This window comes from Sycon ciliatum, chromosome 1, assembly GCF_964019385.1.
Source record: "Sycon ciliatum chromosome 1, ocSycCili1.1, whole genome shotgun sequence".
Taxonomy (NCBI): Eukaryota; Metazoa; Porifera; class Calcarea; order Leucosolenida; family Sycettidae; genus Sycon; species Sycon ciliatum.
The window spans coordinates 43,013,384-43,028,857 of NC_088643.1; the positions used below are offsets into that span (position 1 = coordinate 43,013,384).

The 15,474-nt window shown below is 45.7% G+C and overlaps 2 protein-coding genes across 2 annotated transcripts; both read left to right on the forward strand.

Moving 5' to 3' along the window:
* Window positions 1-420: 420 nt before the first annotated feature.
* Window positions 421-2,098, forward strand: LOC135827238 (dnaJ homolog subfamily C member 22-like). Its single transcript, XM_065339768.1, has one exon. The coding sequence runs from the start codon at window positions 615-617 to the stop codon at window positions 1,737-1,739; it is 1,125 nt and encodes a 374-aa protein (XP_065195840.1). The 5' UTR covers window positions 421-614; the 3' UTR covers window positions 1,740-2,098.
* Window positions 2,099-3,185: 1,087 nt separating this feature from the next.
* On the forward strand, window positions 3,186-14,788 carry LOC135827300 (protein ERGIC-53-like). The gene is made up of 13 exons (XM_065339830.1): window positions 3,186-3,505; window positions 5,869-5,925; window positions 6,673-6,770; window positions 7,046-7,153; window positions 7,655-7,716; window positions 8,366-8,465; window positions 8,626-8,746; window positions 10,626-10,684; window positions 11,529-11,684; window positions 11,924-11,994; window positions 12,687-12,887; window positions 13,222-13,390; window positions 14,007-14,788. Exons 1-13 carry the CDS (start codon window positions 3,346-3,348, stop codon window positions 14,151-14,153), a joined length of 1,509 nt encoding a protein of 502 aa, XP_065195902.1. The 5' UTR covers window positions 3,186-3,345; the 3' UTR covers window positions 14,154-14,788.
* The last annotated feature ends 686 nt before the right edge of the window (window positions 14,789-15,474 follow it).

The following is a 15,474-nucleotide window of genomic DNA, read 5'->3' on the forward strand; positions in this document are numbered from 1 at the left end:
AATTTTGGAGGCGAACTTGACAGAACATTGACAATGGCAATGGCAAAAAGAAATTTGACGTGACTTTTTGCAGGCGCTGGCAATGAGATATTTTACCGATTTGTTAAGAAATGACGCAATGTTAAAAAATTACGAATCACCTCGTACAGGCCCATGCCCGCGCCGGCCCACTGGCACTGGCACTGCCCAGGCTCTCAGACTCTACGGCGCGGGCGCGGGCGCTGTGCGCTAGCGCTATAGCGCGCATATGCACCGCACGCGCACAGATTTGAGTTGTTACCGGTATACCTTGGCTTATCGCGCCGCCGGCGCGGTGGTGGTCAGCTGACAGCTCATGCTCAGCTGGACTCGACCTCGTCTGGGCCGAGAAATACGAAAATCAAATAAAAAACCTTTTGCTATCTTGTTTGTTGCATGCATGTAACTTTTTGTTGGATTGTTGCACTGTTTGTCAAATGGCTATGTAAAAGTAGATGTAATTCTGAAAATTCGTACAGCTCGTATAGCTTTCACTCAAAGTTCATGTAGTCTAGCATTGTCTTGTAGCGCGGGGGAGAAAGAAAACTTACCATATATTTACCCCCGCCAGGGAGCTCGACTCCCTGGCACTGACAATGGCTGTTGATGAGAAGCATAGGAAATCAACAGTTGTTGCTTATATTCTCTACTTTCTTGGCTCCTTCATAGGATTGCATCACTTTTACCTTGGAAGAGATTTCCAGGGATTTCTTTATCTGTCATCTCTGGGAGGATATGGACTCGGTGTTGTGGTGGATCTCTTCCGTCTGCGCAGATATGTAGCGGACGCCAATGAGGAAGATGAAGAGATGGCACTGTACAAATTGTCCAAGAAACTGAAAAAGCCAGGGTGGGGATTGGAGAGAGCCATCTATCAGACAGTCACTGGCACGTTATATTCGGTCGTAGCATGTGGATGCGTTGATTCAACATGGCGATACTCCAGCATCATCACGTTCGTAGTTAGTACTCTTGCTGTGTCTCTGGGAGTTTGGATTGCCGGCAACTATGGTCGGCAGCGTGTTGACTTCACATATCCAGTGCGTGGAACTATCTTGACCTATTCAATGATGTGGTTCTTGAGTGAGCAACCAAACAGCTTCTGGCTTTCCATTGGCGCTATGATATCTGCCCAGCACAACCGAGAGTTCAGGAACTTTGGAGCTGCCCAGCGCCGCAAGCGGGGATTCTGCCGCAGATGTTTGATCCTAGCTTTCGGCACAATTCTTCTCCTTGGAGGTGTAGTTGGCTTTGCGATGATGAACGGTGAGGTCGAAGGAGACTCCGGCGAAAAGATTCCACTTCACGTTGCTGCTCGAAACTTCTTAGCATCACCTGTTTGGTTAGAAATGCGGCAAGCAGTGAAAGAACTCTGGCAGGAACTGACGAAAGACGGTTGGTCAGGTTTCTTCTACAAATTACGTGACATGGCAGATGTTGATGGAGAGAACAAAGCCCTAAGGACATTGGAATTGACGCCGTATGCCACAGATCATGAGATCAAGAGCCAGTACCGCAAGCTTGCGAAGCTTTATCATCCAGACATGAACCGAGACAATCCCTCTGTGGCTGCGGAGAGATTCATGGAGGTAAGCTCAGCGTATGAGACTCTGATGAAAATCAAGTCCGCTCGCAGTGACGTGGCGAGACATGGTGAATCCACCTTTGATGGCGAAGCAGGTCGCCGTGCTGACAAGGAGCATTTTCATGATGAAATGTGATCATTTCTCTCTCTTTTTTAAAGGAAGATTTTAGGATCACAGTTTATATCACCATGCTTCAACTTACCAACCGGTGTATTCTCATTTTAGCTGCTTAGTTGTTTTTTCGCTTATTACTTTATATCGTGAGTCTCGTCCCCATGTCCTTTTTTTAAAATGTTTTATGGTTGTCTGTGATATTTCAACTACTTTGCTGTCGGGCCTCCATTTCTTCGGCTAAGGTGCAACATTGGTACTTGTGTGCGCCTTGTTCCAACCATTGGTTCTTTATGCTTCTTCTCTCTTTCTTTCCTATTTTCTAGCGCAGTGTCTGTGTACATATCTGTTCCTGTCACAGGGCGAATCATTGTTCTGTTGTAGTTTACTGTTGACCTGGTGGACGCTGAGTGGTGGCTGATACACACATGCAATAGCGTACTGATTGCAGTGCCCTGCCAGCTCAGTTTTGAACGGTATCCGTTTGAAGATGCGCAGTGTGTTGTTGGGAGAGGTGATGCTGGCGTGAGCCCTACTTGCGTGCACACGGACACGCTCCCGCAGTGTTTTGGCCTCTTACATGTATGATGTAGGTATGTTTATGGTGCCCATCCTGCGGAGGGTATGTTGTTCTAACTGTAGTTGCTGCTGTATCATGTCGCCCTGTGTGATCATGGACTCGTGGCCACGAACTATCACTCAGTGTCGGTGCGTGATTGTACACAGACGGTTTGCTTTCCCCATGGGCATGATCATGGAGTGCTGAGTGCATGCCTGCATCCGTGCGTACCGGTATGCAGGGTGGCACCCATGAAAAGTTGGAAACACATACGGTTGTACAATTGGTAATAGATTCACCACTTGCCTGTGTTGAAAACAGTGCTCCTGACTACAACCATCATCGGTTGGCAGACAGAGAGCACCGATCTTACGGCAATGATTTGAACCGTATGGGGTCTGGCATGGCCCCCGGTTCGGAACCTCATCATATTCATTGCACTATTATACTAGGGAGTCTCTAATTAAAACTTATTTTTAATTTTTGTGCTGGAAGTCTGGTGACTGTGCATAGACTATTGACGGAACCGTCTAGGATCGCGATCGCCTATGCCTATGCTATGGCGGCTATGCCTTTAGCCTAGGACTAGGATTTACTAGGAACCTGACCCTCCATGGACATGGCCCAGTTCTTGTCTTTAGTTATGACTAATAAGTAATATGAGTCTGTACAGAGTCAGTAGATCCCCATTATTTTTTAGTACACCCTGCACCTGGGGCAGATCTACCGGGTTCGGCCAGGTGACCGCGGTAAAAATGATACATGACTACCGCGGTACCGGTAGATCTACCATGCACAATGTAAAATCTGACATCACAAAAACATCAGATAAAAGAACACGACACACGTCGACGCGTCGTCGAGCGCTAGCGTCGAGCAACAATCTTTGTAGGCGAAGGCATAATAATATTTTTATGTACTTCGATCTTGGCGACAGCGACAAGTAACTAATTACTTAGTTGTGCCTGGTGCGAAGGTAGCTGCTGCCGTTGTGGCTCCTAACCTAAGACTCTAAGCTTCGCATGTGCGAATATTTATTGCATTAGCTGCTAGGAAGTCGCTTTTGAAACAATGTTTAGGTTAGCGACCTTTCTTCTGCTGGTAGCGTTAGGCCACGTCAGCTGTAGCGACTATGATGATGGATTTCGTAAATTTGAATATAAGCATAGCTTCAAACCTCCCACTGTGGCCGACAAGAAAGGGAGAATACCGTGCTGGACGTATGATGAAAGTAAGGCTGCCTACTGAGAACAAAGTCGCTATTATTATTAGCTGCTGTCCCAAAGTACCAATGGCGACCAGTGTAAAACATGATGCTGCACATGGTCAGGATACCAACGATGTCCATGACTGCACACACCGCAATTGTGTTCACGCTGGCTGCAGCCACTGTACAGTCATGATCTAATGCCTGTACAATCATTATCCATATAGAAACCGCTCTGTGAGCGGTTCTGAAAAACCTTTACTGGTGCAGCCCCATCGTAAAACTATGAAATTAGAACTGGCCCTTTATCCCCCCAATGTGAAATGGTCCATCTAAATAGGGAATGACGGGACCCGAACGCACCAGTAGCACGAGGTTTCTACCTACATCTGTGGATGCAGATGGGGACGCTGGTCCACAGCCCCATAGTATAGGCCATGCATGGTCGTCGCTGAACTCCCATGTTATGTTGGATATCCCACATTTCGATCTACTACTGGCGAACATACACGGCCACTGATACCCTGTAGTAGTGGTGGTGGCACCCTACTAGCGAATTAGTTACACTGCCCCTGGTACCATGCAGTAGTGGTGGTGGCACCCTACTAGCGAATTAGTTACACTGCCCCTGGTACCATGTAGTAGTGGTGGTGTAATCCTATGATCGTGATCCTGTGCCCTCCCGACCTCGTGCTACTGGTGCGTTCGGGTCCCGTCATTCCCTATTTAGGTGGACCATTTCACATTGGGGGGGGGGGGGGGGGGGGGGGGGGATAAAGGGCCAGTTCTAATTTCATAGTTTTACGACGGGGCTGCACCAGTAAAGGTTTTTCAGAACCGCTCACAGAGCGGTTTTTATATGGATAACTTCAGTTCTTTTTCCGTTCCCTCTCCACCCCAACCCCGAAGGTAAACATGATGAGCACACGCGCGATGTACTGTATGTAGCCATGAGACTGCAATAACACACTGATACATACCAGCCCTCCCCACCTAGCTACCCCGCACACAGATACACAAACACGCGGATGCACACGGCACACGCACATGGCCACGCACACATACATGTACGCACATGCGCACAACACAAACAGGATATTCGGCTTCATGTATAATGCCATGCAAGGCAGTGGCCACCGTACTTCAGGAAGTCAGTTGTGAAACAAAATAGTTCAACTACAGTCTGTATCGGCTATAGAGTGACCGGATATAAGGATATATCGGCTACAGTGATATTGGTACGAAATATCAAAAGCAAAACGTATTTTATCCAGTCAAAATATCACTATAACCAATATTGTCGGATGTAATGATAATTATATCGGATATTATGATTGCAACAAAGAATCAAAACATGCATAACACACTATATTATTATCGGCTATAGTGATAACTTTAAAATACATGTAGCAACAATATCAAAGGCCCTATGTTTTTACTTTCTTCACGTTGCATATTTTTATAGTGATACATGTACAATGTACATAACAGATTTTTCATGGAAATGCGGGCACTGTCAACTATGCAGCATGCATGCTCATTTGTCAAAACGGCATGCTGGAAGTATTTCCTTGCCTTTCATGTGTCGATCGAAAAAAGAAAAAAATCGATCGTATCGCATATTGATGCATCGGTTATAGTGATGAAATCACCGAAATCAAAAGGGTACGCTATAGCCGATACAGACTGTACAACGTGTAGACAAGCTGACGGCCAAAGCAAAACATAGCAAACATGGCATTTGCCCAATGATTGCAGTTTGCAGACCACACCATGGAAGCAGCGAATACAGAAGATATTTGAATGCAATTACCGACAGGACCATGAGCCAGGCACGCACAAATGCGCTCTGTACCAGCAGCCATTATCAGAGAAACTAGTGGTAGAGATTCTTTTTTTTAGCAAGTTCAAAGAGACAGCTCCACCAGCCAGGGAGAGCAGCCTTGCTATTCGAGTAGTGGTTGGCAGTCGTCTGCTTCCCTAGACACGTACAGTACAACATGTAACTCTGCACGGGGCCCACTCCTGTACCGTTTCAGCTCGGAGCGCTCATTCCCAATCCTGTGTACAGTGCTTCTCAATGAAATCCGATCTTGCGAGCAAGTGCGCGCCGGGCGCTGTGCAGCCCTAGACCTGCGAACACTGGATTGTGCTGCTTTGAGTATGATGGTTCTTCTCCAACTAAAACTCGATCCAGATGTTTCCTGATTAACACAGCTTTCAGTAGGATCGCTCATGCATTATTGCTAGAGTCTGGTATCGATGGGTTAGTGACACTGTCCATGCATATCGCCTATAGTTTCTGTGTGCTCTTCTGTGCATATGTGTGCGGTATGTGTGCGCGTGCGTGCGTGTGTGCATGTATATGAATGTGTACTGATTTTCAGGTGCAATGGCATCTAGTGATCAATTGCGTCTGACTCCATCCATTCGCAGTCGGAAAGGTATGTATCCTGTGTTATCCTGTACAAAACCTCACTCAGCACCAGATATTCGAGTACAGTCAACTTTGCGTATAACGACACTCGGCCGGGCATCAGAAAAGTGTCCTTATTTATTCGCGAAGTGTCGTTATACCCGAAGTCTCATTATATGTATAGAGGTAGAATGGACTTTGCTCTGGGCTGGGAAATTCTGTCGTTCGCGAATTGTCGTTGTATCCGCAGTCGTTATTAGCGAAGTTGCCTGTATATGCATTATGTGAGGTGTATCTTCTGGTACAAAGTAATGGCCACTAATCATTTGATCATTGGCTCGAAATGCACATACACATGTCAGACCGTGGTCAGAACGGATAACGGAGCTTTGTAATAAGTTTATGTGAGAATTGTCATAGGAGTTAGTCAGGTGGACGCTCATTCTTTCGGACTGGCTTGTCCAAATCTCACATGTGTAGGTTACGCAATTATGTCATCATCTGAAGCTTTTGTACTGAGTGACGTCATAAGCCCTGATTAAAACCACTCCATATAAGGTGTGTACAATGATGTCATTCACATCACCTCCAAGTTGTTCAACCCCCGGGGTTATATCATTATAATTATGTACGCTTCTTTTGAAGTACCCACTGCATAGTCCATATCTATCCGTTCTTTTGGTTTTTGGTGTACAATCTCATCCCGTGCATCCTACCGCAGGATGATCATGGGTGTTTTTGCTAACCGGAGCCATTCGATTGCTGTTTGCTGCAGGAATGGCGTGGAATAAATTTCTCTTTGAGAAGGACTGGTGGGAAGTAGAGATGGTGTTTCGTGTGACTGGAAGAGGCAGAGTCGGTGCTGATGGTCTGGTATGTACTTCGAAATAATAGTGCCAACTCTTGGGCGGATTTTCAACACTCTACAGGCTATCTGTTGAAATTGTGAGCGTGTGTCTTGTTTTGACTCTTGTGTCTCCACGTTTTCCGGTGGTGGCCTATTAGATCGTTTGCATGTGTGCAGTTGTGTTCGTGTTTTCAAAACGCGGTACATGTGATGGTGCGCAAGTCACGGTACTAGCATCATGATTTACACGTGTCTGTCATGCTATGCGGCTGCGGTCTGCTTTGTGTGTGTGTGGCAACAGGCGATGTGGTTCACGGAGCAGAAAGGCACAAGTGGTCCGGTGTTCGGTTCCTCAGATCAGTGGCATGGCCTTGGCGTGTTCTTTGACTCCTTTGACAATGATGGTGCTGTAAGTTGACTACGCTCTGGTACAGACTTACCCTGGCTTACGTTAAGTCCAAACAGACACAGGGTCAGGACACTTTTTGAATTGCCAACGAAATGCTGGTTGCATAATAGCGACTAACCTTCTAGTTGCTATGTTTTATAATCGTACTTGGTGCTTAGTGATTTGCATGCTTCAGCAGAGCAGATCTGTATGATGACTATGTATTGTATCAGATCTGTATGATGACTATGTATTGCGCCGAGTAGGTGCCCTTGCTACTCATTCTGACCACTGGTATATAGCCGGTGATGTGTGTATGTGTATATATTTATATGTGCGTGTGTGTGTGCGCGTGTGTATGTATGTTTGTGTGTGTGTGTGTGTGTGTGTGTGTGTGTGTGTGTGTGTGTGTGTGTGCGTGTATGTTTGTTTGTGTGTGTGTGTGTGTGTGTGTGTGTGTGTGTGTATTTGTGTGTGTATGCGTGCATGTGCATGTGTATGTGTTGTGCGCATGCTCCACAGCAAAACAATCCCTACATTCTGATGGTGCAGAATGATGGAACCAGGATTTATGACCATGTTACGTAAGGTTAATGATGGAACCAGGATTTATGACCATGTTACGTAAGGTTAATGATGGAACCAGGATTTATGACCATGTTACGTAAGGTTTTGCACAGCGGCTGTTGTAAACTATTTTTTGAGATTTGAGTATTGAATAAGTGCGAGACCATCTTCTTTGCAATGATTCGCTACACATGCACACTGAGAACGGAGTGGAGGATAACGTAGATCTAGAATGTTTCTCATTCGGTGCCACGACATGTAGGAGAGATTGGTGAAACATCCCGGGTCAATGATTGGTTTAGATCGGCTGAGAGGTTCACCCTTGGGTTGGCATTGCATGGCAACTTGTGGATATCATGTCCTGTGTCCAGTGTGCAGTGTGCCTGCAGGGAAAGTGAATGTTGAGGTGTTTCTGGGAGGTCATTTCAATCGCGGTGTGTGAAAATAGGTGATCCTTAGGATCAGACCGCATCAAGTTCTCCTCGTATACCTGTGCAGTAATCCACAGAACTTCTTGAATCAAAGTGCAAATGCAAACCATGCACTAACCATTCACTAACCATGCACTAACCATGCACTAACCATACACTAGTCATATGCTAATGCATTGCTGTGTTGCGAAAGCAAGAGCTAACCATGGTTGGCGTTGTACTACTATCGTTACAGGGACGGATCAAGTCAATCAATGGGAGGATGCATGCGGGATTTTCGAAATCGCCCTCATCCCCCTCGTGCTCTGCTAACGTATTACCAGAGCGAACTTACAGTAAGTCGCATCCGTAGCTGTTCTTATGTTGTAACCTCTCGGGTATCCTGTACTTCTGTGCTATTTAAGTTCAGCATCACACTGCCTGACACTCTGTCGCGGCCATCCTGTCCTCATGTTAACTGTATCCCTGTTTACCGTTCTGCCCGTGTCTGCATAGCTTCGAATCGATATGGGTAGCTCAGCCCAGCCTAACTACGAGATTTGCGCCCGAGCACAAGGCATCAAGTTACCACCCGCTGGTTACTTTGGTCTGTCGGCAGCAACTGGAGGACTAGCAGGTACTGGACGAGGAGTATGGCATTGCAGTTAAACTCACACCTCCTGCTCTTACGAGTACAGTCAGACCTCGCTTAACCGCACACATCTGTTTTCCACCAAAAAATATCCGGATAGGCGAGGGAACCGGATAACCGAACACCGGTTATGTTGGATGCATCACGTATGCTGTAAATCTGTAACCAGCTATTTTCTTCCGGATGGCGAGGGATCCGGATAAAAGAGGACCGGATAAGCGAGGTCTGACTGTATGTGTGGCACCATGCACGTGTGGTTCCACGATCACCCTCTGATACGGTCAGACCTTGCACATTCGGTTGTTTTTTATCGAGTTCCCCACCAATAAAATACATGTGCAAATCAGTTGGAGCAGGTTTACTACCAGCTTCTAAGAGCACTGGCGTGACATGCACCATGGCATATTCAGCTATCTGGCTCTTGTATGCAAGGTCTGACTGTAGTCTCAAGCATTGGTAGAATACTAGTGGGTACACGAGCAATAGAAGACTGGCATTGTGATGCACAACATACTATGCCACAAGTGCATGCTAAGCACCATTCGTTACAGTCAAATCTGTCTTTTCTCTTCAACGATCACTATTGATTTCACCTTATATTGGCATTACAAAGATGACTGGTCTCTATAGAGTAAACACAGGCGACATTCTATTGTAATTCGTCATTAGTGACAGACAGACTTTACTGCAACTCTCCTAGGAGGCCACGCACTGCTACATTGTGATTCGACTTGGGTCACCCTAGCACACCGGGCTAAACTCTTCACAGTCTTCAGCTTTGAAGGAGGAAGTGAACTTACAGTGTGCCTTCGTTTCCGAGAGCACAATGACTGGGGCTTGCGATATATCTGTGATGTGGACCATCTATAGATACCTCAATAGATCATGTGATCACACACGTGACACTTGGTTCAACAGCATTGTGCTAGATAGGAGAAAGAGGCAGGACACACACATGATCCACAGAAGCATTGGGGTGTGCACCGATGACTGGGTAGCAGGGGTGCGCCGGGAACTACTGACCTAGCCCGTGTACGTCTACACACGTGTGTGTGTGTGTGTGTGTGTGTGTGTGTGTGTGTGTGTGTGTGTGTGCGTGTGTGTGTGTGTGTTTGTGGGCACGCGGCATGGTACATTCTGCTACATGTACTATCTTGTGCTGTATTTGTTTGTTTGTTTATTTACGGATTCTCCAGAGGTAAATGGATACCTATCATGGGAATCTCACCAAACCAATAAAATATTGAAAATAAAATTATGTATGGAGTGCAAATATCATGAGCCTCTGGTGGAACTAGCCTGTTGCTGTCGTCATGGTTGTTCACGCTGATGCTATCATGGTTGTTCACGCTGCTGCTGTCATGGTTGTTTACGCTGCTGCTGTCATGGTTGTTCACGCTGCTGCTGTCATGGTTGTTCACGCTGCTGCTGTCATGGTTGTTCACGCTGATGCTGTCATGGTTGTTCACGCTGATGCTGTCATGGTTGTTCACGCTGCTGCTGTCATGGTTGTTCACGCTGCTGCTGTCATGGTTGTTCACGCTGCTGCTGTCATGGTTGTTCACGCTGCTGCTGTCATGGTTGTTCACGCTGCTGCTGTCATGGTTGTTCACGCTGATGCTGTTATGGTTGTTCACGCTGATGCTGTCATGGTTGTTCACGCTGATGCTGTCATGGTTGTTCACGCTGCTGCTGTCATGGTTGTTCACGCTGCTGCTGTCATGGTTGTTTACGCTGCTGCTGTCATGGTTGTTCATGCTGCTGCTGTCATGGTTGTTCACGCTGATGCTGTCATGGTTGTTCACGCTGATGCTGCTGCTGCTGCTGTTGATGTTCATGGTGATGGTGGTGTTGTTTCTCATAGATGACCATGATGTCATATCATTCAAAGTCAGTTCTATCACTGGGCCACCTTCTGACACGGTATGTTATACCCTTTTCACATCTCGGGCCGAGATTGAGAAAGGGTTTGTCGTTGTGTTATATCTTTAGGTGTGGATGGTGGTGGCGGTGGTGTTGATCCATTGTCTTTCTCTATCGTTACATTGTGTGTGTATGCAATGTTTTTTCCTCCAAACAGTCTACTGTCATGTTGCTGTTCTGATTTTCTACCAAACACTGCTCCTGTGAGGGCTACAATCACCGCCGTCACCACCATTTGTCGTAGCATTGGTCCTTCACGAATATTTGTATGGTGGGTCCCATGCATGCACGCCTTGGGAATTATTGGACATGACTACAGTCCATTCACAAAAAGATGGGCCCTGGCTCTGGCGAGCTCCCCTATTAGGCGATTTTCAAGATTTAAATCAGTGCAGTGCTGTGAAATTTGAAATTTGAAAAAGGATCCAAAAAGGGTACTAGTACCTGAACTGGGGTTCGAACCGTACAATGCACTGTTGCAGGCAGAGTCAAACGGCCTGGATTTTGATGGGTTTTCCCAATTCAGTGCTCTTGGGGCAAAACCTGGCCGAAATCCTATTCTTGCTATGGCTTGCTTTTTGGAGAAATAGACTTCAGAAACATAATTGGAAGAGGATTCCATAGGGGATTGCAGAAAAAAATTCTAAAAAAAACTCAACATTTGACCCATTTATGGCCAAAAGCTAGTCCATCTTTTTCTGAATGGACTGTACATGTGGAATTTTCCTACAACAGAGTACGGCGGTGTTCTCCTATCCAGATAGTCAAAGTGATGACACAGTACAGTGTATGTTGTGAAAGAATCTACAACTACTGTCTGTTTGCCGTTGCATTTTGACCGCAGGAGCCCGAAGCCGCAAAACCATTTAACCCTGAAGACTTCCAGCAATATGAGGATGAGTACATGAAGCGAAGTGAGGAGCTGAACAAGCAGAAAGATACATTCTACAAGGAGCATCCAGACAAGAAGCCCGATGACCTTGCAGATTGGGATACAGAGGTGAGGACAATGTGCACATCCAGTAGAGCACCAGTCATTCTCAGTATGCTGGGCATGCTAAGCACAGTCGAACTCTGGTAAGATCCATTGCTTCAGAGTTTTCAGGCTGCGCGTAGATTTTGTTGACAGCGCTAGTTTGGCTGTTACATTATGGATTTGCATAGTAGGGTGGCCGGTGTATCTATGCTATATATGTTCTCCTCAATACATCAGGCTATGTCTTTACGATTTCCTTCCAGTATGAAGACCCCACTGACAGGAGACTACGTCTCATCTTGGAAGGTCAAGATGCTGTGAAGGATCAGATCAGGTGAGTTTTAATTGATGTCACCAGCAACCACTGCCACTACAAACACACATTTTGGCATAATTCAATTTCATGAAACCTTGCTCTTTCAAAATTAAGAATTGGAGCATCTAGGGTTACATTTGTACTAGTATTTAGGCTATTTTATAGTTTTAGGAGCCACCCCCGGGCAAAGACAAGATTTACTCTTTGAATTTAGGTGGTTTAGTAGGGCCGACATTCTAGCCAGTCACGGTGGTTGCTGTAGCGGAATTTGGAACACCGTGTCAACAAGAATCTACCTACAGTTTCAACTCCATCTGGTATGGCTTTGATAGTTATTGCACACATTGAACTATTGATAGAAACACAAGCAATCGACAACCAAATTTCTGTCTATAATTGCTCCGACAAGAACATACACATTGAACTCTTTGTATTTCTATTGTGCAAGAGCAGTGCGACGTCATTTAAATGGCTTTCAGCCTGATTGTCAAATGTTGGTCTTGTCTTGCTTGAATTATGTGCACCTTTGCTTTTGTACACTTTATAGGAGTCAGGATTTTTGAAACTATATACTTACTGAAAGGAGAACCAAGTGTACGTATGTTTAACATGTTTTCCTGTACATATCAATGAATGACCGTCACGGATCATGCACAGATCTTAAATGATCTTCACTCTTGCTGTGTCGTGATTTTTGCCATTCCTACCAGGGCATTAATGACGCACATCTCAACGACGTCATTGCAAGCAGCCGGAGGTCAAGCCCAGCAAACTGGTCAACAGCAACAGCAGCAACAGCAACAAGGGCAACTCAGTGCTGCGAGTGTTGCTTTGCTCAATGATCTTCAATCCAAGCTCAATCAGATCTCACAGGAGCAGATTGTTTCGGCACAAATGCTGAAAGAGATCAGGTAAGTAGGACTGGAGGAGTTGATAGATCTGCGAAAGCAGGTCGATTGTGAGCCCCTACCCTTCCGAGTCTTTCTCTCTCTTTCGTAGAAGTAGGATTGGAGAAGTTTTAGTAGATCTGGGCAAGGAGGTTGATTGTTACACCTCTCCCGCTCTCCCTCTCGTAGAAGGCTACCCAATATTGTTGGAGAACAGCATGAAGCAGATTGGGCTGGACCCGGCGGAGGCCGCTGATTGTGAAGTGAAGTGAGAACATTTCTGAATGGCTTGCTCTGTACTACAGCTTCTCTCACGCTCACTCTTACTGATGTTTGATGTTTGATGTGATTGTCTTAGAACGAAGACCGATGGTGCAGCGGCGACAGGTGGTGCACAGCAGCATCCAGGAGCCATGCCGATCGCAGGCACGGACATTAAGAACTTACAGAACGAGGTCACTGGGCTGAAGGCCAGCGTTGAGAATGTTATGAGATTGATGGAGTCTGTCAAGACTGCTACGGCCCAGGTCAGAGGAATTGTTTTTGTAATCTTTCCTTGCTGGGCATATGCATGTATTTACGCTCACAGAGCAACCGGTCAGTACACGGGATAGTGGTCTACCAGAGAATATACTCACGATAAGGAGAAAGGGGTGTGCGTGTTGAGGTTGGGGGGTGTTTGTTTGTCGGTGTGTGGATGTGAAGTAGAATGATGTAGAGCTGGAGCCATAAGTGAGAAGGTTATTGTAAATACAAAATAGTTGTTAGGCATGGCATCAACTAACAGACACATTCAATTAATGTTCTGGCCATCCGATGATGAATATCTGTAACCGTCACAGTCAAAGTCCATCACCTAGCTAACATAGTAGTGCATCACACTGTGTCCAACAGCCTGGCATCTGGACTGATACTCAGTCTGGGGTTTAAAAGGGAAATCAGTGTGTCTTGAACTTGAAGCATGGCTAGGTAATATGCCACGATTTTATGACTTTTAAAAGGGTCAAGACCAAATTGGATTGCAGATGAGTGTGTTTCTAAGTCGCCACACGCAAGTTCCACAAACGATGGAGAAATCTTGGATGATTTTAACAGGTTTCAGAAGTTTACAGGCTGCATGCTTGTTTTTCTTCCTTTCCACAGGGCAACACTGGCAGTGATGCTTCGCAAACGAGCTGTGTATCTACAGTAACGTTCATGGCAGCAAGCGTGGTGCAGCTTGTGCTTGTGACTGCAGTAGTGGTCATGTACGGACGGCAGCGCGCTGCTCATGACAAGAAATTCTTTTGATCCAGGCGGCCATGTTGCATGCATGCAGCGCTGCACTCCGCGGAAACAGCCAGGACTTGCTTGCCACAGTATCCATTGCTCTGAGGTGCACCAATTCGGCACTTGACCGCCTTACATAGTTGACCCACTAGTATTTCATGGTAGTGCTGTGTATTATGCATCGACTATTGCCCTCATACACTGTATCAGTACTGTTTCTTTTGTTCAGCCGAAGCCTGCAACGAAGTTCAAAGGCAGTGAAATGAGAATACCATCATTGTAGTACCATTCCAGTCTATATTCCGTTTTGTACCCTTTGCTTGTACATAGCTTATTTGTAGACACCCATACCAGTGTGTGTGTGTGTGTGTGTGTGTGTGTGTGTGTGTGTGTGTGTGTGTGTGTGTGTGTGTGTGTGTTTGTGACTTTATGTGTGTGTGTGTGTTTGTGTTTGTGCGTGTGTTTGTGACTGTGTGTGTGTGTCGCCATTTCAATGATGATTATTTAATGAGCCACTCAATGTGCTGTCATCTCCAAGTTTTAGGTCATGATTGTGTGGCTTGTACATGTACAATGTATGAATAGTTTTCTATCATACTATCATATCTAGCCGTATTAAAGGATCAGGTACCAAACGTCCTATTGTGAGCACTGAACTGCTGCTTGTAAGCTCTGCTGCTGAGTGATAAAAGCGTATCATAGTAGCAGCTAACGTACTACCTAGACAGTGCGAGACAACCTTGGTGAGTGTTGATGCTCTGCCTCTATTGTATTAGTATCATCTACCGAGGCACTAAACTAGTATAAAAAGGGGTTTGTCAACTGACTTGTAGAGCGGTTGTCAGTTGACGTGCTACTTCTTTTGAATCTAAGTATCACTGCATTCTTGTCTCTAAGGAAATAGTAGTTCATGTACATGACATTGTACTGGAGTGGATTCATGATTCATGAGCATAAAGTCAAAGAAGTATCAAACAACTCACTGTCTGTGTGTTGAACAGCCTTTGTGCCAAGTTGTGGCATTCACTGCTCTGAAAAATCTAGAACTGAGCCAACTAACTTCTTCACCACTATTAATTATAGCAAGAGAAATCTCTGATCCTTAAATGCTACAAGTTACTTAGTACAAGTGAAGTGCGGTCCGTTTTCGTCCACGTTTACGAAACAGAGCGGTCTGAAGTCACATCACACATGTCACAGTGTATCACCATGATCACGATGCAGTGACCTGACACTATATCTCGAGGATCATTCCATGATCTTCACAGAAAGTAGATCTTACGTAGATTTACAAGAAACTGATAGTGACTCTGTACTGACTGAGTGATGGGAGTCTGTTGTC

Excerpts from the sequence above, each read along its gene's own strand:
- LOC135827300 (XM_065339830.1), top strand. The coding sequence starts at position 3,346 with ATGTTTAGGTTAGCGACCTTTCTTCTGCTGGTAGCGTTAGGCCACGTC. Across the intron at positions 3,506-5,868 it reads GTGCTGGACGTATGATGAAA|GTGCAATGGCATCTAGTGAT; the intron begins GTAAGGCTGCCT and ends ACTGATTTTCAG. Across the intron at positions 5,926-6,672 it reads ATCCATTCGCAGTCGGAAAG|GAATGGCGTGGAATAAATTT; the intron begins GTATGTATCCTG and ends TGTTTGCTGCAG.
- LOC135827238 (XM_065339768.1), top strand. The coding sequence starts at position 615 with ATGGCTGTTGATGAGAAGCATAGGAAATCAACAGTTGTTGCTTATATT.